This window comes from Zygotorulaspora mrakii, chromosome 3, assembly GCF_013402915.1.
Source record: "Zygotorulaspora mrakii chromosome 3, complete sequence".
Taxonomy (NCBI): Eukaryota; Fungi; Ascomycota; class Saccharomycetes; order Saccharomycetales; family Saccharomycetaceae; genus Zygotorulaspora; species Zygotorulaspora mrakii.
Window position 1 is genome coordinate 1,212,187 of NC_050721.1, and position 21,507 is coordinate 1,233,693.

Below are 21,507 nucleotides of genomic sequence, written 5' to 3' on the forward strand. Positions count from 1 at the left end.
AGAGAAGGAAACATACTTCTGTATAGTCTAAACCAAAAAAGGCAAGAACGACTGACTATCCTCTTACATCAATGTCTATCACCAACTCTGTTATTGTGCCTGCTTACCATGAGAAGCTGAACGTCAAACCTTTGACCACCCGACTGTTCGCTGCTTTGGGCAACGAGGGTTCGAAATGTACTGAACTAATCTTCGTCGACGACAATTCTCAAGACGGTTCTGTCGAAGAAGTTGAGGCTTTGAAGAAACAAGGCTACAATGTCAAGATCATCGTCAGAACAGATGAGCGTGGTCTGTCCTCTGCTGTCTTGAAGGGATTTCACGAGGCGCAAGGTGAATACTTGATTTGCATGGATGCCGATTTACAGCACCCTCCAGAGAGTGTTCCACAGCTGTTCGACTCTTTGAAAACACATGCATTTGTGCTAGGTACCAGATATGCCCCTGGAGTTGGAATTGACAAGGACTGGCCATTGTATCGTAGAGTTATATCGTCCACTGCAAGAATGATGGCAAGACCTTTGACTACCGCATCCGATCCGATGAGTGGCTTCTTTGGTCTGCAAAAGAAATACCTGCTTCAAGCCGCCCCCAGTGATATCAATTCGCAGGGTTTCAAGATCGCTTTGGAGCTGTTGGCGAAGTTGCCATTGCCAAAAACAAATACCATTGGGGAAATTCCATTTTCCTTTGGCGTAAGAACAGAGGGAGAGTCAAAGCTATCCGGAAAAGTCATCATTCAATACCTTCAACAATTGAAAGAGCTTTACTTTTTCAAGTACGGTGCCAACAATTTGATCCTCTTTTTTGTCTTCTGGTCAATTCTGGCTCTCTATGCACTCTACAAGCTGCTTGCCCTTGTTTGTTGAGGCACAGCGAATGCAGTGAATTACTTAAGAAGCGTATAACGCCGCAAGCCGATATATATATATACTTTAAAATTAGTCAAATTATACTATCTAACGTGTTACCGAGCTGAAACGAACACTTAGTGAACCAGTACAGGTAATCAAAGCTTGCGCCATACTGTTAGCAAGCATTGGCTTCAAGTCGTCGCATAGCGATAGTTTTTGTATTTCGAGGGGCTTCAAGCGACAGCACAAAAACCCCCGTCATCTGGAAAAATACCCTCGAGTCAGGGAGGAATACCAAGTATAAAAAGAATAGCAGAAAGGTGTACTGCATCTTAAAGTTTGCTAAACCATTTCCAGAAATTTGGTATAGGGAAGATCATAATTTCGGACCTGATATAAAGTTGTTTTTGGGTATCACTGAAAATTTTGGATTTAAGGAGATAGGCGCTGTAGAAGGAGGACACTTAAGGATACTTTGAGGAAGCATCGAAGATATTTAGCAAGAGCAACAGCGATCTGAGAAGTTCTGATAGTTCTGAAGCTATGGCTGTCGATAGGACATTGTTGTTGCGGCTGCGCGACAATGGTGAGCCACTTGCATCGTGTTCTTACGGTCAGGGAGTGTTGACTCTGCCATCATTACCTCTGCCAGAGGGCAGTGTGGAGGGCACACCTTTGTTTACGGTTAGATTGACAATTGGTGCTGGCTCGCCAATATCTAGGGATGGACTGGTTTGGACAAACTGCACACCGGACTACAAAACGGAGTTTGATAGGAACAAATTTTACAAGAAAGTGATACAATCTTCTTTCCACAGGGATTGTGATATAGATTTGGACGTTTATAGGCCAGGGTCCTTCTGCTTCTACCTATCGTTTAGAAATTCCAAGGACCAGTTGGAAACTACAAGAAAATTTTATTTTATTGTCCCCCCAATTCTGCATATCAATGGCAAACTTCTTCAATTGAATGCAATTGCAGCACAAAGTGTTGTTTCTAAATGGATGGGTGAAGATTGGGATAAAGTCTTTGCTAGAATTGCTGCAAAAGGGTACAATATGATTCATTTTACGCCTTTACAGCAGAGAGGTGAATCGGATTCACCTTATTCCATTTACGATCAGTTACAATTTGATACCAATGTTTTTAAGGATAATCAAGATGTTCCTGTGATGATGCAAAATCTGAGGGAAAAGTACAATATGCTTTGTTTGACAGATATTGTATTCAATCATACGGCCAATAACTCAGATTGGCTAAGAGATCATCCAGATGCAGGTTACAACCATGTAACAGCACCTCATTTAATCTCAGCTATTGAGTTGGATGCTGCACTACTGAAATTTAGTTCTAGTTTGAAAAAATTAGGCTATCCTGTCGATTTGAAGTCAACAAATGATTTATTTAAAATAATGGATGGAATTAAAATTCATGTGTTGGGGAGCGGAAAGTTTTGGGAATTTTATGTTGTTGATGTTGAATCGACTCTACAACTTATCGCAAAGATGTGGAATTCCAAGATTTCTTCGTGTGGTGATGAAGTTAAATTACCGCAAGGTATAGCTTCTGACGATTTTGTTGGACTTGCGCGATTTGTTCGTGATAACGTTAGTAAATCACCGTTCGGAGTATTGGGTGAACGTAATGCGAATAAGATTGATGTTTGCAAATTTATTACTCTACTAAAATCACTCTATGGCGATGAAATCAGCACTGATATTTTGGAAAACGCTCGTAAAATTGTAGATGAAGTTAACTCACCATTATATGAGGAATACGATGATGACGTAAGTGAAATTTTGGAGCAGCTGTTCAATCGTATTCAGTATTTGAGACTTGATGAAAATGGGCCAAAACAAGGACCTATAAATGACAGATTTCCATTAATTGAGCCGTATTTTACTCGTTTCCAAGCAAATGATGGACAGAATTATGCACTTGCGAATAATGGTTGGATTTGGAACGGAAATCCGTTAGTAGATTTTGCATCAGAAAAGTCAAGAGCCTACCTCCGCAGAGAAGTTATTGTGTGGGGTGATTGCGTCAAGTTAAGATATGGTAGAGGTCCAAGCGATTCTCCATATTTGTGGGAAAGAATGTCAAAGTATATTGAAATGAATGCCAAAATTTTTAATGGTTTCAGAATAGATAACTGTCACTCTACTCCATTACATGTGGGTGAGTATTTCTTGGATTTGGCACGGAAAACTAATCCTAATCTCTACGTAGTTGCTGAATTATTCTCCGGTTCAGAAGAAATGGATTGTTTGTTTGTTGAGAGACTTGGGATCTCTTCTTTGATAAGAGAGGCAATGCAAGCTTGGTCGGAGGGTGAATTGTCTCGTTTAATTCACAAGCATGGGGGCCGACCAATTGGCTCTTACAAGTATGTTCCATTGGATGATTTCCCTTACAAATCAGATATTGAACTTACCGAGGAATATTGCAATTGGGATCCCAGTAGTCGTTCGATGAAGTGTGTCTCTGAAATTAAAATTCCAAAAATTTTAGCAGCAGCTCCTCCTCATGCATTACTTATGGATTGCACACACGATAATGAAACACCTTATCAGAAAAGAACTGTCGAAGATACATTGCCCAATGCTGCTCTGGTTGCTTTTTGCTCAACGGCAATTGGGTCAGTTTATGGTTACGATGAAATTTACCCCCATCTGCTCAATCTCGTTCAAGAAAAAAGACATTATGACCTTGAGCAGAACAATGGAATCGGGAAAGTCAAAGCCATCTTAAACAAGATTAGGCTCGACACTAGCAATGTCAGTACAGATATTGAAGACGGAGAAAAGCACGTTCATCATGAAGATCAATATATAACGTTTCATCGTACTAATGCTAAAACTGGAAGTGGATGGTATCTCATCGCTAGAACCAAATTCAATGAAAATTTGCCTGAGCAGCATTTGCCTAATATTCAGCTTTCTCAAACATCTTGTCAATTCAAACATGCTTTTTCGCTTAAAAAAGTCGGCGATGTACCGACGAGCGACGAGAAACTTCAGGGTATACCTGTGGAACTTGTGGAATTGGATGGGTTCAAGGTTGAGTACGAGGAAGACTCTAGTACTGCTACAATCTCAATTCCCGAATATTTTCCACCGGGGTCGATAGCTATTTTCCAAACGCAACATAAAGGTATTGATGAGAATTTGGATCATTTCATCAGGTATGGGGCGGTAAAGGCAACATCTGAACTAACTCTGGAATCCGTCAACTCCGTGCTCTATCGTTCGGAGCCAGAAGAATTTGACATTACTCAAGGTCGTAATGGATCATACGATATACCGGGCTACGGCAAATTAGTGTATTGCGGTCTGCAAGGTTGGGTTTCTGTCTTGAGAAATGTCATTTTTACTAACGACTTGTCCCACCCTATTAGTGAAAACTTGCGAAACGGGTTTTGGGCCTTCGATTATGTTATCAATAGATTGGATTTTTATAGAGAAGATACTGGTGTTTCTCACATTCAGGAGTGGTTACGGGCAAGACTGAATAGGGTAAGAGAACTTCCTTTTTATTTGGCTCCAAGCTACTTTGCACTGATCATAGGTATTTTGTATGGTTGTTGCCGCTTGAAAGCAATGCAACTCATGCCTGTTAATATTGGTAAATCTACCCTTTTCGTGCAAGGTCTGTCTCTGACCTCAGTTCAAATGGTCTCGAAGATGAGGTCAACTTCAATATTGCCCGGTGAAAATGTGCCAGCAATGGCTGCAGGTCTCCCTCATTTCAGCATCAATTATATGAGATGTTGGGGAAGAGATGTTTTTATTTCACTGAGGGGACTGTTATTAACCACAGGAAGGTATGAAGATGCCAAGGCCCACATTTTGGCTTTTGCAAAGACTTTAAAACATGGTCTAATTCCTAATTTACTTGACGCTGGTAGAAACCCCAGGTATAATGCTCGTGATGCAGCCTGGTTTTTCTTACAAGCTATTCAAGATTACATTGATATTGTACCCAATGGCGAAGAGATATTGAAAGAGAAGGTCAATAGAAGATTCCCACTTGATGATACGTATATTCCAGTTGACGATCCTTCAGCTTTCAGCTACAGTAGTAGCCTGGAAGAGGTGATATATGAAATATTCAGCAGACATGCCAAGGGAATAAAGTACAGAGAGGCAAATGCGGGGGCCAATCTCGATAGGGTCATGAAAGACAATGGTTTCAACGTTGCTATCCACGTTGATTGGTCAACTGGACTTATTCATGGTGGCTCTCAGGATAATTGCGGGACATGGATGGATAAAATGGGTGAAAGTGAGAAGGCTGGCTCGGTCGGTGTACCGGGAACTCCGAGGGATGGTGCTGACGTTGAAATCAATGGACTGCTGAAAAGTGCATTAAGGTTCGTCATTGGGCTAAATAAGTCGGGAAAGTTCAAATTTACTGATGTTGGAAAAAATGACGGCTCCAGAATAAGTTTCATTGAGTGGGACAAATTGCTGGGGGAAAATTTCGAGAAAAAGTTTTATATACCGGAGGATGAATCTGACGACTGTAACTTTGACATTGATAAGACTATTGTCAATAGAAGAGGTATTTATAAAGATGTGTACAAAACCGGGAAACCGTATGAGGATTATCAGTTGAGACCAAATTTCTTGATTGCAATGACTGTTGCTCCTGAATTGTTTACACCCAAATATGCCATTAAAGCGATCGATATAGCGGATAGGGTGATAAGAGGACCGATAGGCATGCGAACATTGGATCCTAGCGATTACAACTACAGACCGTATTACAACAACGGTGAAGACTCTTCAGATTTCGCCACTTCGAAGGGCAGAAACTATCATCAAGGACCTGAATGGGTCTGGTTGTATGGTTATTTCCTAAGGGCTTTCCAAAAATTCCATTTCATGACCAATCCTCGGGCTCAAAACAACTCAAAGACCAAGCCATCATCCTACCTGTATCAGGAACTGTATTCCCGGATGGTTAAACAATCAGAATGGCTTCTGGACAGTCCATGGGCCGGCATCACAGAATTGACAAATAAAGATGGATCTTTTTGTAATGACTCAAGTCCGACACAAGCTTGGAGTACAGGGTGCTTGCTGGACCTATTCTACGACCTCTGGAGCGCATATGAGGAGAATGACGACGATTCTGCTTAGTTATATTACTATCTTTTTTACGGTCGCATTGAGCTTTTTTTCCCTCATTGTTTTATTGATGCTAAGTTAGATTACACTGATAGCGTTACAAATATATATAAATATAGCCATACACGCAGACAATTAATAAATTCTTATAATATATGTTGGATGTTTTTGCCTGTTGTTGCATACAGCTCGTTAAATCTTTATATCCACGTGATTGCACATATACCTTGGTTTGATTTTCGCTGTTTTTGTAGAGGGGATTGGAAGTCAATTAATGGTAAAAGCAGATCATCGGGCAATATTTTGTGGTAAATATAGCAAGGAGCAAGCCAGTTCAGAGAAAAGCAGCTATCTGTCCTCATTGAAGTACTTCTTCTCGTGGTTTCTGACTTCACTCTTCGGCCCCATCATAGTTTTATCCATTCGGCACTTTTCTAGGCGCAAGGTCTCCACAATAGCTGAGTCACACGAATCGACCATATTCAGGACGGCGCCACTAACCAACGGTGTTGGCATCAAGAAGAAGAGGAAACAAGAAAGGAAACCGTTTGGTACTCGTATCGATAGAGTAAACGCGTGTGTGCTTTTTTTACAAGCTTTGGTTGAGCAAGACTGCCCTTACAGAAGCTTGTTGGCGCCTATTTCACGTTTGCATCTCTATGGATAAGGTATAATGTCTTTCAATAAGAGTGACAAGGAAATTATAGAACTGATAGATAACTTTTTCGTGAAATCTACATTGCTAATATGCTCATCAAAGTCCAATGAATTGCATTTGCCTGAGACCGGATATCATGGCCAAAATGCACATTTTGACGAGGAATGGTTTTCTTCCGGAATAGACGAGTCATGCGAGTTGCCAGATATTATGAAAATATGGTCACACTTCGATGGCTTGCGAGATCTTCCACCGCTGGTCATAGAGACTTACCTGGATCTAGGCAATCTTACCCCGTCACACTGGCTCACTTTAAAAGATGATGATGGCAACTCATGGAATGTTTGCAAAGGCACAAAGAAAAGTGAGGTAGTTCTGGAGAGATGGCTCATAGAACTCGATAAAATTTCAACTTCTTTTAAGAATCATAAACCGACAGAAGATGATCGCAATAATCTATTGAGGCAGCTAGTTCTTCTTTTCCGTTACTTACACACCCTGATTCAACTTTTACCTGCGAACGATTTATATCTATCTCTTATCAAGATGAACGATCTGCAAGGTTCTGTTCCAATTATGAACGTAAAAACTAGAATATTAGATGGCTCGCAACCAATTTTATCGAAAGGAAGGATTGGGTTGAGCAAGCCAATAATCAGCACATATTCTAACGTTATCAACGAATCTAATGTACCTTCACATCTCGAGCAAAGAAAAATAACTCCTGTATGGACAAAATTCGGTCTTTTGAGACTCTCGGTTTCTTACAGACGCGACAGTCATTTTAAATTACACAATGGAGATGACTATTCAACGGAAAATCAAAACAAACCCGAATTAATGCTACGAAATTCTTCGATCAATAGATCATTATCACTTTCCCCTCGTGCTCATGTGGGGTCAATAACCTCTAATGATCAACAAAGCTCTCAAAGGAAACCAGTTTCCATTTCGAGGCAATTGCAAGTCTTCAAAGTCGGATCTGTTGGCAGCACACCCATCGCACAAAGTCACACATTGACACGAAATCCCTCGAGCTCTTCCTCAATCGTTGCAAGTCTGCAAGCTCAAAGATCAAGTGTGAGTTCAGTTACAGGTAACACACAACCTTTCATCGGAGCTCAGGATGCACATATTGAAGATTCCAGTGTCGGTAGCGCTTCAAAATATTCGTCCTCATTTGGGAAGATTCGCCGTCACTCAAGTACAAGATACTCAGACCAGGGAGACAAAACTAGTAGAGCAACGAAGCAAGCAGAAATGCCGACAGAAGATTTGCTGGATTTTGTTCGATTAATTGATCAAAAACCAGAATTGCAGATCAAGAAGAACCCTGCGGGGAGTGTAGATATTTCAGGGTCTCTTTTGAAGTATCAAAATTTAAAGCCGACCAACGACTTGTTAAGTGACAACCTCTCGATGAGCATGTCTATCGAGCCGACGCGTGCTTCCCAAAGACGCCGGTCAAGTTCGCATTCTCCTATTCCATCATTCTCTCCTGTGATCAAATATCCGTCCATTCCTTCCAGGTTTTCTCAATCTCAGCTTAATGACGGCTCTTACGTAAGTGATAGAAATTCCAATGAACTCAACAAGGCTAGCGTTACCTCTTACCGCGACGAAAGTGTGCCTCACGATAGACTGGGCATCGGGGCTACAGGTGAGGATTCTTTTCCTGATAATAATGTTAACGACGAGCAGGATGAAGATGATGACGATCTTTTGATGAGTGAAGCTGTTTTGAATAACTCAAGGATCAGACGTTATAACTCACCAAGATCCGTAGAAAGCGTTTCGTCCTCAATTGCTAGAAATAGGCTTCCTATTCTTCAACCTTCCCACTATTCACAACCTACAACCGTTGCTGTTCCGGCTTATGCAAAACTTCATAGACCGGGGATGAAGCAAACTGGTACTCAGGAAAATGATTCGAAAAAGAACGACAGTGGTATTGATGGAGCATCTGAAGAAAATGATGATGAAGATGAGGACCTGCTTTTTTTTATGAGTGATATGAACCTTTCCAAGATGTAGAAAATATTTAATTAAAGAAAAACTCTTATATATTTTGATTGTTATATACTAATTCTACTCTTCGATACATCTTTTAGTGAGCAGGTTTTCGCTGACCTCATCTTGACATTGATTTTCTTTGTTTAAAAGCTTTTCATCGTCTAATGCACGAGCTTTGCTCATTGCGGGACTCTCTATATGCTTTTCTTCGAGCTTATCTTGTAGAACTTTCAATTTCAGTTCATGAATTTTGTGTTTCTGTATGTGTTTTTCATATCTTTCTTTTGTCTTGAACGTTCTATAACATTTATCAAAAGGGCATAGTAATTTCCTGCCCACTGAATCGAGTACCAATTCGATTCCTCCACTTGCGTTTGATAAACAGTTGGCCAGATTTACCTCAGTTTGTACGAGATCAAAATCATTGAGCTTACGCCTTTTTGAAAGCGATCTGGTTATCCTCATGTCGGGGCTGTCTACGGCCTCTGGAAGTGCATGAGCCTTTAATGAGTGGGGCAAACTTTCAGCAGGATGCTCGCTCCTATAGTGATCTAAAAGATCTGACTTCTTCGCAAAGGGGCCGCTATCACAGAGATGGCACTTCCAATTCTTAGCCACAAGCGTCTCGTCATGAACTCTCATATGCATTTGTAGACCATTATCGCCAACACAAGGCTTGTCGCAAATAGGACACCGCAATTTAGGATGGTCATTTTTGATGTGATTCTGCAGCTGAGACCAAGTCTTGAAATTCTTAGTACACCCGGAATGAGTACATTGGTAGGGATTCTCGACCTGCGGATTATGATGTTTAGCGATATGATTACGAAGCCTATATGGCCTTTGGAAAGTTTTGCCACATTCTTCACACGTCAGTTTCTTTTCGTGCACTGCAAGGATGTGAGCTCTCAATTGTGGATGCTTATAAAAGCTCTCGCTGCAATCCGGATACGGACATTTAAAAGATTTCGTATGTGTAATTTCATGACGTTTTAGCTGCTGACTTGTAGTGAAGCTCTTATCGCAATAGGAACAATGGAAGGGCTTTTCAGCCGAATGTGACAGCAGATGGCGTTCCAGATGGCTCTTCTTAGCGAACGAGCGCTCACATATATGACATTTAAAGGGTTTGATACCCTGATGAACTGACAATTGGTGCTCTGTCAGTAACGACGGCCTTGTAAAGCACTTATTACAACCCTCGTAGTCGCAAAAATACCGCTTCGGTCTCGAACTGGATGCAGATGATACGGCGCTTGATGCCACGCTAGATACGGAGTGCAAGCTATCTGACGAACAAGAGCGTGTAGGAGTCACCGACTCAAAGTCATGTGCATCCCAGGCAGCATGGTCCATCTCCTTGTTCGCATTCTAGCTGGCCTTGTTGCAGCCTCAACTCCCCTCTTTACTTCCTTAATATCATTTGTTTATTATATTACATTTCAATTCATGCATTTTGAATATTTTTGATATTCGTGCGTCACGATAAATCTGAAAATTTTTTGTCAATATCAAAATGAAAAGCTAGCTGATCATCGACTTAAATAAGCACACCTGAAAGAACTTTTAATTACTTGGGATCCAGTTGTTTAGAGGATGTCCGATTACGAGGAAGCGTAAGTAGTGGTTGCTTTTTTTTTGGGGCAATAGCGGAGCTTCTTTTTTTAGAATAATTGACTAACTAATTGCTAATTCCAGTTTCAATGATGGTGCAGAGCACTTTGAGGATTTCGATGTTGAGCACTTCTCAGATGAAGAGAACTTTGCTGAGCCAGTAAATGGAAATGGCAACGAGGGGGGTGAAGTGAAAGCAGAGAATGGACACACTGTAATTGCTGGGGGAACAGGACCGGAGGACTACCAAAATTACGAGCAGACGCGGAGGAAAACTCTGAAAGAGAAAGCTATCCCTAAGGACCAGAGGATAACGACACCATACATGACAAAATATGAGAGGGCCAGAATTTTAGGAACGCGAGCATTGCAGATTTCGATGAACGCACCAGTTTTTGTTGATTTGGAGGGTGAGACTGATCCACTAAGAATTGCAATGAAGGAACTTGCCGAGAAAAAAATCCCTTTGGTGATAAGAAGATATTTACCAGATGGCTCATTTGAAGACTGGAGTGTGGAAGAGCTAATTGTTGGTTTGTGATAAGAAGCAGCGAACCTTGTATAATATATCGTAAAAAGTTCTACTAGTCGCATAAATCGCATCATGTTTGTTTCCATAAAGCATACGTATAGATATAAAAAATAAGAATACGAAGCCAATTGATATCTAGTTATTCAGAAAATGTATTCAAAAACTGATCACCTTTGAAGACTTTTTCGTTATTAATATGGTTCTCTGTGCTGAATTCACTCAGTATTCTTGCAAAATCTTTTTCTGGGTTTTGAAAGCCAGCTTCCTTTAATCGTGCTATGAGCTCTACTAATGGTAGCTGCAAGTCCCCTTTATCAGATAAGGTCTTGAGACATTTTGCAATCTCGCTCTCTTCTGGAAGATCACCTAACGTGGCACTCATCAGAGACAAGAAACGAGGAAATGTTACACCGTCTTCACTTCCACAATTTGGACCTTGTAACATAGCTTGCAATTGAGAGTCAGGCAATTGTTTACCGAGACTACACAATATTTTGTTCAGATCTTGTTGAGATATCACGCCGTCACCATCCTCGTCTATAGTTTGAAATGCATCCTTAAGTTTGGTGATATGGGAGTGGGTCAGGCTGCTAAAATTCATAGACTTGCTATTCTCCATTTTTTGTATTTTAGCCTCTTACTACTTTTCTTTAAAAATGTGTTTACATCCACATCTGGAGTTAAGGAAGGGAGGGCACTTTATAAATTTGACAATGTTGTCGAAAAACATAATACAAGAAGTTTAACAAACACAGGCCATAAAGTCACACAGGATCGCCATGTCAACCATTAAGGATCTGCTAAAACAGGCAAAGACAGAATTGGCAAGGGAAGACTACCAAAGTGCAATCGAACTTTCCAAAAAGGTTCTGTCGCTGGAGAAGGAGAATTATTTTGCATATGTTTTCCTTGGAAAATCGTATTCCTGTCTGCCAGGCAAGGCAAAGGAATCAATCGCGAATTACAAGCTAGCCATCCAGTACGATTCCTCAAATCTTCTGGCTTGGAAGGGCTTATTTCTGCTTTTAAAATCACTGGACGTCCCAGAGGTCTTGTCTTATGACGACTTCTTTGCATTATGCGGAGAATACGCAGATGTGCTTCTTGAACAACAGTTGTCTCAAGTAGATTTGATACATGATATAAGACTGTTCAGAAAAAAATATCCCGATTGTGAAGAGTCTTTTTTGATGCATATGGTTCCCGGTACAAAGATGGCAGAACTGCTTGCTCGTCATCTTATTAGCCCGCAGGATGCTTTGTCAAAGTTGATCAATCTAGTAAATAAAAAAGAGGAGTCGAAGATCTCAAAGTTGGTAAGTCGAGAAAGGCTAAAGCTCAGCGTTCAAGATCCTTCGTACCAGACTAAAATCAATGCATTGGCCTGGGGGATATATGAGGGGTCCAATCTGGATCAATTATATAATCAGTTGATTAATATTACAGATGTTGATGAAGCAAGGTCCGATTTGGAAACGCAATGGCTTGAGTATAGAATCAAAATCCTAAAATCAATGCCTAAGGACATTAAAGTATTTTTTTTTAAAAAAGTGAAAAGCATGGTTGAGGACATGGTGCTAGTGGATCATAAGTCACTGATGTCATGGAAGCTTTATTTTGAGTGGCAGGACTATGAAGATTTAAACACCATTGATCAAGAGATGGTATTAAAGTTTTTCAAAAAGTTTCCAACTGAGCCTCTAAGTGTCATATTATATGCGTGGTTGTCATCTGATTTATCGAAGTACGATTTTAAGAAGCTCGCCTCTCAAATGGGGCAAAAAGCACATTTAGATGAAGATAATGTAGTTCCAGATATGGATGAGATTGAGCAGGATGCTTTGAATGATATGACAGAAAAGGAAAATGAAAATCCTACTTTACTAGAAAGTGACGTGATCACAGCAATGAATGATAATATTTCTAAAGCTAAAAATAGCATTCTAGCCCACCGCATTATTTCCCAATATTTTTTACTTTCAAGAGAGTATGAGGCCGCTTTCCCTTATGTAAAGCATGGCATCTCATTAGTTGCAATCAGTATGCGTGATCTAGGGGCAGATCTTCAAGAATCGAAAAAGACTTTCACATTAGATTTGGCCATGATATATACGTATATCGATGCTCCAAAAAATCACACAGCTGCCTTAAGCTTGTTTGAAAAGATACTGGCAGATGATCCAAACAATTCACATGCAAAGCTGGGAAAGGGCTTGATCTACATGGAAAGAAACGACTGGGTGAAAGCACACACACTACTCGTAGAGGTAGTATCGCAATTTCCCAATGATATGGTAGTCCTTTCCGAATTTGCATGGAATCAGGCGCAACTCGGTTGTTTAGACGATGCTATAGATATTTTTACAAAAGTGCTTGGCTCAATAGAAGGTGTTGATCTCCGTAGCTGCGAATTCAGAGCCCTTAACCTATGGAGACAAGCTAAGGTGTACCTCATGAAGCAGGAAAAAGAGATTCCGGAGAATCAAAGCTACGTCAAGATTGCATTCAAGCAATTGATTCTTTCCATCCGTGTTTTAGATACATACGCACCCAGCTACTCGACCCTAGGGGACATATACTCCGCTTATTACTTGGATAATTTGAGAGCATTCAAGTGTTATTATAAATCGTTTGAATTAGACGCTGCAGATATCGTCGCTGCAAAATTCATGGCATCTTATTATGCTGAAATGTGCAATTGGAAGGCAGCTAGCCTTGTAGCGGAGCGACTTGTGAAATCTGAGAAGGCAAAAAGGAAACTGAAGGAGGTGAATTGGGCGTATAAAGTAGTAGGTATGTTTTATCTGGAGAGTCAACAAGAGGCCGATTCAATTGAATGGTTTCAATCTTCTCTGCGTGTGAATTCAAAAGATATAGAATCATGGATTGGTCTAGGTCAAGCCTACTATGCATGTGGACGTATTGAAGCTTCCATTAAGGTATTTGATCGGGCGTTAGAGCTGGATCCACAACATCTATATTGTTTGAATCTTAAAGCGCAGTCTCTTTCCTTTATGGGAGAATTTGAGCAATGCTTAAAAATACTGCGTGAAATAACGACTGCCTCCCCCAAAGAAGAATTCTTTCAAGCCACCTTTTCTGAGGTTTTGGTGAAGTATGCGATGGATTTATATTCCCAAGGCCTTTTGACGAAAGCAATTGTGACGGCTAAAAAGAGCATTGCTGTTCTATCCTATATGGCAACAGAATTATTTTGCCATGGGCACAAATTTTGGGTTTCGCTCTCGGAAGCTCTAGAACTTTTCACATTGGTGCAATCTAAAATTGATGATCTTCCAATTGAAGATTTTGTCACGATCTTCCGATCTGCATCTACCATTCAAGAAACAAAAGAGCTGGATGAACTCGATAACGTTACGATTGAAGATTTACTGTCTACCGATGAGGATAGTAACATTGAAATCACTTGTAAATTATTGGTATTATCAGCCAAATACTCAATTGCCACGACGAACTTTGATGAGTTAACAAGAACCGTCCGCTCTTCATTGTGGCACAACGTCGGATCAGCCGAATTGCATGCTTACCATATCATAAAAGATGTGAAGTACAGAAAAGCTGCTATTGAGTGCTTCAAAAGATCCATTCACTATCAGTCTAATATGTGTGAGTCTTGGGTTGGTCTTGGTATCTCAACTATGGATGTATCTTTTAAAGTTGCGCAACATTGTTTCATAAAGGCTTTGACACTAAACCCAAAGGATGTCAATATTTGGCTTAATCTTGCCATGCTAGGGCTGAAAAATGGTGATCTCGAATTCACACAGGAAGTATTGACAAGATCCCAAAGTTTAGCACCGCAAGAGTCGTCTCCATGGTTGGTAATCGCTTTGACATATGAGAAACAGGGTAAGCTTTTGGAAAGCCACCGTAAATTTGCTCATGCCTTCGTGTTATCAAACGGCAGATCAAGAATTGCCCAATTGTTGTACGCAAAAAGTATTTTGCAGCAACGTATCGGTAAAGGGGGAGATGAAAGAGACCTGGGACTAGTCGAAGAACTCACAGCAGCTGCTTATGGATTAGATGAATACTTCAAAAAGACGCCGAATGATCCCTTTGCCCTACAGTGTGCTTTAATAATTCTGGAGAGGCTTCACAATTATTCCTCTGCACACAAGGTAGCATCCAACTTGGTTCAATGCTTAGAAGTACGATTTGAAAAATCTCAAAAAAACTCGGAGCTTTTCAACTATGCAGTTGTTAAAAGCCAACTTGGACGAATTCAGTTGGGACTTGGAAATTACACATCCGCAATCGAGGATGCAGAATTATCTCAAAGTATATTATTAGATTTTTCATCAGAAAGTGCCAATAGCTCACGCATATCCAACAATTTAGTATTGAGCTTAGCATATTTTCATCTCAACGACTTTGACAAAACTTTGGAGTTTTTAGAGGAGCTTTTGAAAACCTCAAAAAATACCAGATCTTTGATAATATTGATAGCAAAGATTCTTTACACAGTTGGATCTGAGGATGCAAAGGAAATTGCTTTGCAGGAACTGGTGGAGTATATTTCTGTTAATGGCCCAGACCTAATGGTAAATTTGACCATTGCGGCCATTGATATCATTGAAAACAGAAAAGATGAAATGGGCGCTATTTTAAAAGAGTTACGTATACTACCGCTAGAGGATCTCATTTCTGATAGACATAAAGACATTCCTTATCTAATTGAAATGATCAGGATGCGTTTGGAAATGCACAACGACATTAATTCAACGTGGCAGAAGTCTGCATTTTTCTTCATGAATGATTGTAAAGTTTGGAAAAATATTGATTCAAGAATTGAAGCACGCGTTTCATGTGAAGGTCAAAATAAGGTCACTGCTTCACAGCTTAGCGACTCTTTTTGCTCCTTGGGAAACCTCAAAAATATCCAACGAAGCATATTTTTGTCGCCTACGAATAAAGGAGCGATTTCTGCCCTGAGGGAATGCTTTTAGTGTATGAGAAAATCTTTCATTATAACATTATAGATTGCGGATGTGTATATATATATAAAAGAAATTAATATGAGTTTGTTAAAATCTTAAAATAATCTATAAACTTCCCAAAGAGAAAGCAATCTTAAGACACGAACTAAGATATTGAGCTCTCTTTCATTGAGTGATTTCAACTGATTAAGCTCACTTGGAAGTAGAAGCTCAGCTTCCCTGCCCTTGACATCATCTCTATTCGCTTTAGTTAAGAGTGTAGATCTCTCCTCCTTCATTTTTTCCTTTTTATAATGAAGATCGGCAATATTCCAAGCCAGATTTTGCATCATAAAACTATAAGCGTGTCTTTCATTCGATCTAAACAGAAAAACTGCCCTTGATGCTGCTCTATCAGCTGTCCTGGGTACCTCTTGAATTTCGAGAACATTGTATTTGATTAGTGATGCAATAGTTGATCTTATATCTTTTTCCTTCATCAATGCTGTTGAGTTGATAACTTTTTCAGACACCAAACTATTCTCACAAATGCAACGTCTTATACGCATTGCAGAAGGACCCATAGTTGATGATAAGACATAATCGTAAACGGAAGATTTCAAAAGGGGTACAATCTTTGAGTAAGGAATGAAATAAACACCTGGTCGAGTTTCTTTTAAGAAAGGTACTGCTGAGGATGCAAGTAGTTTTAAATGACAATTAATTAATGACAATGAATGTGGTTCCTGATCGTCATCATCGAAATCTTCGAAATCATCAGAAAAATCAGCCTTGTCGACGTCGTTCTTTGACTCATTTATTTTAGGAAGTGCTGGTATGGCAAATCCATCTTTTGTTTTCAGTTTCTTATTAAGTTTCGACTCTTTAGAATCGTTACTTCGTTTGTTTGTTTTCAATTTTGATGTAAGTGTTCCTCGCAGGTCTAAAGAAGAGGGTAAATGTTTTGCAATATCAATGGCGCTAAAGGATAATCCTTGAGTTTTCTCCTCGGAGAGTTCGATGTCCTCTTTGATTGAAGTCGCTTCTTCCAATTCTTGCAACAGACCTGTTTTGGTCAGAGGGTCAGTTAGCGGTGGAGATTTTGATTCTGTCATACTCAATGCAACCCTATAGATCTCAGACGGTGTTGATCCAATTCTAGACTTTGCAAATTGAACTAAATGCTTTGTCCTTCTTATTTTAAAAAATCTCTCCAAATTAATGGTTAACGGTAAGTTGTTCTTGATCGCTTTCAAAGAGGTTATTGGATCGATATAAATAACTTGAGAAGTGCTTTTAGAATTCTCTAGAAAACTTTGAAACTGAATTTTTGCCTTCGATTTTGCTTCACTTCTCTTCTTTAAATCCGAGAGCGTTGATGTCCTTGGAATAGCATTGTACTCCTTTTGGTAAAGAGTATTCCAAAGATCATTGATTGGCGTACAGTGTAATTTTGTTAATGGGACTAAAAACTCTGATTCGACCAAACGAACAAAAATCGACATCATATCAATCTGCGATTCTTTGGATTCAATGTTCTGTAAAAAATCTTTTACCGTAATTGAGCCCAGCGAAAGGATATTTTGAATAATTTGCGAAACTTCCATCGATGAATGCGGGAACTGTTTGCTAAACTCATCATTTATCAGACCCGAATACAAGAACAGTAGCAGACCGTCTTCGTTGATGTAGTAGTACGTAGTGGATTTTCCCGAATGCGAGACTTCCTCCCAGTACCTGACACAGCGTAATTGAACGAGTGAAACCATTGTTATCTTAACGCTTCTAGTGTCTAGATTTGGTATACGATCACGGATTTCAAAAATGCTGAGTCTACCTTTGCAGATCAAAACATCAATAATTGAAGCTGCTCTTTCCCCTAAATGGTACTTGAACAGCTCAGTGTATAGAAACCAATCAGGGTTTAAAGTCCTCTGTTCCAGCGACGAAGTGATCATAACGTCATCTTCAGTGCTCATCGAACCAGGCACACTTTCAGTACCACCCGACACGCCATTGGCCCCATCAGAAGCAGCAGAACTCATCGCTAGCGGCAGTGAGGATTGATAAGCAGTGCTAAGTAATGAATTGAGACCACACAGATAGATTTCCGGAGAGATAAGACCAGTTGCGATGAGATGAGCTGAGATCAGTAATTTGGACTATGATAAATTTTTTTTTTTTTTCATATCTTCAGGCCGCTGTGCTATCCTTTTTAGCCGGACAAAGAGCCCGACATTCGCCGGACAGTTCCGGACAATAGTACTGTCCGGCGAGACAATTCGTGTACTATGATGTTGATTTTCGACGTGTACTGTGATGTCACTATGCACGCTGTTGAGAATTGTCGCTTTGTCTCGTCCGTGATGATGTGTCAAGGTCACATGGTATATGGGCAGTACGGAAAACACCCAGCATCCTCCAACCCATTAAGTCGCTAGTCTATGCATCTAATTCGTAGACCTAGTGCTGTATACAATCCACCTCATATGCCAGGTCTTGGTATCACCTGAAGTGTTTGAACGTACCTTTTCAGAACTTGAGGCCTTGTCACCTAGAACGAACCAATCATATCTCACAAAACGCTACAAATATCATTTCTATTAACCGTTTTTTTTCTCTCTTCGCGGCCCTCAGGCAGAAAATATCACAGCTTCACGGCCTGTCAGAGGTCCTAGTTTTTATGCCCTCTAACTGTAGTAACCCGATATCTTTCTGGTTTTTAAACATAAAACTGATTCTTGTTAAACTCGAGATATAAGAAGAAAACGTCCAAGTTTTCTGGTACTGATACTTTGACCTCGCAACTTTGGCTCCAAGTTTATATTCGAGTTAGACCTTGGACAATTGTTTCTGCTAGAGACAATAGAAAAAACATGCTATCCTCCACAACAAGAGTGCAATTTGCCAAGCAGGCTTTGAGACATTACACCGTTACTGCCAGTGATGGCACTGGCAAGATTTCCAACCTGGCGGTCAAAGTACACGCGGGTTCTCGTTATGCCACCAAAGATGGTATCTCTCATCTGCTATCTAGATTCAATTTCCACAATACTAGTGGTAAATCAGCATTAAGGCTAGTCAGAGAATCCGAGCTTCTCGGTGGTAAATTTGAATCAAAGGTCGACAGGGAATTCATTACGTTGTCTGCCACATTTTTGAAGGAAGATTTGCCCTATTTCGTGAATGCATTGGGTAACGTCCTGTACAAGACTTCATTCAGACCCCATGAATTGCATGAGTCTGTGTTGCCTGCAGCGCATCACGACTTGTTGGTTCATCAAACTTGCCCTGTTTCAAGCGCAAGGGATCTGCTATACAATGCGACATTCAGATCTGGCTTAGGTAACCCTGTTCTTTACGACAGCGTTGAGAAAATCAGTATTGAGGATATCAAATCTTTTGCTGACAAAGTCTACACAAAGGAAAATATCGAAATTATTGGTAAGGGCGTAAATGAATCGGATTTGAAAAGATTTGTAAACGATTCTCTATTGAACTCTTTACCATCTGGAACCCCACTTTCGACCAGTGCTGCACCAAAGACCTTTACAGGCCAACAATCTAGAATAAGATTTGAGGGTCAATCGGTCGCCGCTATTTCCGTTCCAGTTGCAAAGGAGTCATTCGCCGAATATCAAGTATTATCCAATTACGTAACTTCTCCCGTCTTTGAGTTATCTTCATTGATTAAATCTTCTAAATTTGAAAAGTTTGGTGATGTTGGTATCTTCTCGTTATTTGTGAAGGGTTCAGATGCAAAAAAGGTCTCAGAGGATTTCAAAAAGGTGATCTCGGAATTGAAAAAAGGCAAAGATATCTCCGTTGCAAAAGATTTGACAGCATTAAATTTTGCCATCGCAAACGAAACTTCTTCTCCACTACCAGAGTTGAAGTTGGATAGCGTTAAGAACTTCAAATTGGGTAAATTCAACTATGTTGCTGTTGGTGATGTTTCCAATTTGCCATATGCTGAAGAGTTATAATTTTTTCCAAATTTTCTAAATGCCACGAACGTATGACTTGAACACTTTACTACTTACATGAATTGATCTTAGGAAAGAGGATACAAAGTGTGAAAAGATAATCGAAATATATTAATAACACGAAAAAGAGACAATAAAAGCCTGTAGTTACTTATTTTGCCCTCAATCATTATTTATTCATAAATATTATATAATCCAAATATATTGGTGTTGATTATAAGACCTTGAACCAAATATTCTAAGATAGAATAAGTTGAATGTATATTGCGGACGTACGCAGGCAGATATTGCCTTGGGTTTGCTTTTCAATACGTTCTTTAGTCAAAATTGTAAGTGGAAATCATTCCACTGCAACAATGAGGCCGAAATTGTACGTTTGAAAGGTTTAATATGGATTCAATGCCAGAAAGATCGCGCCGTTTTTCGAGATTATTGGTCTGCATTGTGCCTACACCTTCTGAAAGTATCCCATCTCTGCACTGCGCGTCACCAATGCCGCTGAAGGAAACTGACCTTAAAAAAACTAGATTTTTGAAAAGTCGATTCTAAAGGAAGTTACCAATATTGTGTGAGTTGAAATAGAGGTGGAGAATTGTAACTAATCTCTAAAATATTCAATATTAGTCTCTATAATACACCATCACTTGCCAAGTGATCTTGAGTTATAGAGATAGTACTGTGAGGCAGGAACCTTCCAAGAAAAGAGGCATGTTCAATTAACTTTAGATACAGCTATAAGACAGCGATACACAAGAGAGTCAAATCAATGCCCTTTCTCTCATGAATGGGGGTTGCTATATCCTTTGGTTGATAAAAACTGGGCAGACGTTGGACCACCTGTTTTTTCTTCTTCCAGCTGGACCTTAATGCAGTCACACTTTTTCGTGTGACGCAACTTGCCATCCTCTATAGACAAGCGCCTACACAGATGTAATGTAATTGTTGAAATACAAATCGATATTGTGATATATTAAAGAGATGACTTATAAGCATCAGAAACAAGACAATTGGTCTGTAAAACCAAATAAACGAAACCAGATGAAGCCCTAACAGAATATCAATCGATACCGGAAAGATATCGGATGATAATCTATCGCGAGATATTTACAATTCAGGAAACTGACTACGAAGGAGTCTATGGCATGGAACAAGAAATAACAGTTGTACTGTGGATTCTATGGGACTAGAAATGGTGTGATGACGATGAAAATTCTTCGCTCGTCGTCCTCTCTTATGGTTCAATAGGTGCGAAATGTTAGGTATAAATACTGACGTATTTTCCAGATATTAATCCAAGTTCAATTAGTTTTATCTCAATTCATGATGTAGAAAATCAAGGACTTACATATCTCTATAATTGAATATCATAGTATTATCATCAATGTCAAACCAAGTTACTATCGACAACGCCAAAGAAAACGTTCTTTCCAAATAGTAATCCAGTTGGATACATGCCCTAATGTTTATTGCTCTTATGCTGCCAATTGATAACATCAACAGGTTGTGTTAGCGACCATGCTACTGGCAACTCCGGTCCATTTTATTTAAAGTTATGGTAAAAAGTGCCACAGAATGAGTTGCCAGCATACTATTGGGAGGCTTTGCAAAGTGTTTCATTTGTAGTGTCTATAAAGAAGTCTATCTGTTGCTAGTACCAATCATCGTTACTAGCTTCAGTAGAGCTTCTGCATATCGCCGATCTCAAAGTCTGCTGAGGAATCGTGTCAATCCTATCGGCCCAGACTACAAGTAACTATAAAGATATTCCTTCGCTATC

The 21,507-nt window shown here is 39.8% G+C and overlaps 9 protein-coding genes across 9 annotated transcripts; 6 read left to right on the forward strand and 3 right to left on the reverse strand.

Annotated features, from left to right (window-relative positions):
* Positions 1–71: 71 nt before the first annotated feature.
* Positions 72–869, forward strand: DPM1 (dolichyl-phosphate beta-D-mannosyltransferase; the record flags this gene model as incomplete). Its single annotated transcript, XM_037288097.1, has 1 exon — positions 72–869. The coding sequence occupies one exon, from the start codon at positions 72–74 to the stop codon at positions 867–869; it is 798 nt and encodes a 265-aa protein (XP_037143992.1).
* Positions 870–1,397: 528 nt separating this feature from the next.
* GDB1 (bifunctional 4-alpha-glucanotransferase/amylo-alpha-1,6-glucosidase) lies at positions 1,398–5,999 on the forward strand (the record flags this gene model as incomplete). The annotated part of the gene is made up of 1 exon (XM_037288098.1): positions 1,398–5,999. The coding sequence occupies one exon, from the start codon at positions 1,398–1,400 to the stop codon at positions 5,997–5,999; it is 4,602 nt and encodes a 1,533-aa protein (XP_037143993.1).
* Positions 6,000–6,660: 661 nt separating this feature from the next.
* Positions 6,661–8,679, forward strand: ATG13 (serine/threonine protein kinase regulatory subunit ATG13; the record flags this gene model as incomplete). The annotated part of the gene is made up of 1 exon (XM_037288099.1): positions 6,661–8,679. One exon carries the CDS (start codon positions 6,661–6,663, stop codon positions 8,677–8,679), a length of 2,019 nt encoding a protein of 672 aa, XP_037143994.1.
* Positions 8,680–8,733: 54 nt separating this feature from the next.
* On the reverse strand, positions 8,734–10,014 carry PZF1 (Pzf1p; the record flags this gene model as incomplete). The annotated part of the gene is made up of 1 exon (XM_037288100.1): positions 8,734–10,014. One exon carries the CDS (start codon positions 10,012–10,014, stop codon positions 8,734–8,736), a length of 1,281 nt encoding a protein of 426 aa, XP_037143995.1.
* Positions 10,015–10,254: 240 nt separating this feature from the next.
* On the forward strand, positions 10,255–10,813 carry RPO26 (DNA-directed RNA polymerase core subunit RPO26; the record flags this gene model as incomplete). The annotated part of the gene is made up of 2 exons (XM_037288101.1): positions 10,255–10,274; positions 10,357–10,813. 2 exons carry the CDS (start codon positions 10,255–10,257, stop codon positions 10,811–10,813), a joined length of 477 nt encoding a protein of 158 aa, XP_037143996.1.
* A 130-nt stretch (positions 10,814–10,943) lies between these two features.
* MLC2 (Mlc2p) lies at positions 10,944–11,423 on the reverse strand (the record flags this gene model as incomplete). The annotated part of the gene is made up of 1 exon (XM_037288102.1): positions 10,944–11,423. One exon carries the CDS (start codon positions 11,421–11,423, stop codon positions 10,944–10,946), a length of 480 nt encoding a protein of 159 aa, XP_037143997.1.
* Positions 11,424–11,583: 160 nt separating this feature from the next.
* SKI3 (SKI complex subunit tetratricopeptide repeat protein SKI3) lies at positions 11,584–15,774 on the forward strand (the record flags this gene model as incomplete). Its single annotated transcript, XM_037288103.1, has 1 exon — positions 11,584–15,774. The coding sequence occupies one exon, from the start codon at positions 11,584–11,586 to the stop codon at positions 15,772–15,774; it is 4,191 nt and encodes a 1,396-aa protein (XP_037143998.1).
* Positions 15,775–15,860: 86 nt separating this feature from the next.
* On the reverse strand, positions 15,861–17,789 carry RPC82 (DNA-directed RNA polymerase III subunit C82; the record flags this gene model as incomplete). Its single annotated transcript, XM_037288104.1, has 1 exon — positions 15,861–17,789. The coding sequence occupies one exon, from the start codon at positions 17,787–17,789 to the stop codon at positions 15,861–15,863; it is 1,929 nt and encodes a 642-aa protein (XP_037143999.1).
* An 831-nt stretch (positions 17,790–18,620) lies between these two features.
* Positions 18,621–19,730, forward strand: QCR2 (ubiquinol--cytochrome-c reductase subunit 2; the record flags this gene model as incomplete). Its single annotated transcript, XM_037288105.1, has 1 exon — positions 18,621–19,730. The coding sequence occupies one exon, from the start codon at positions 18,621–18,623 to the stop codon at positions 19,728–19,730; it is 1,110 nt and encodes a 369-aa protein (XP_037144000.1).
* Positions 19,731–21,507: the final 1,777 nt, after the last annotated feature.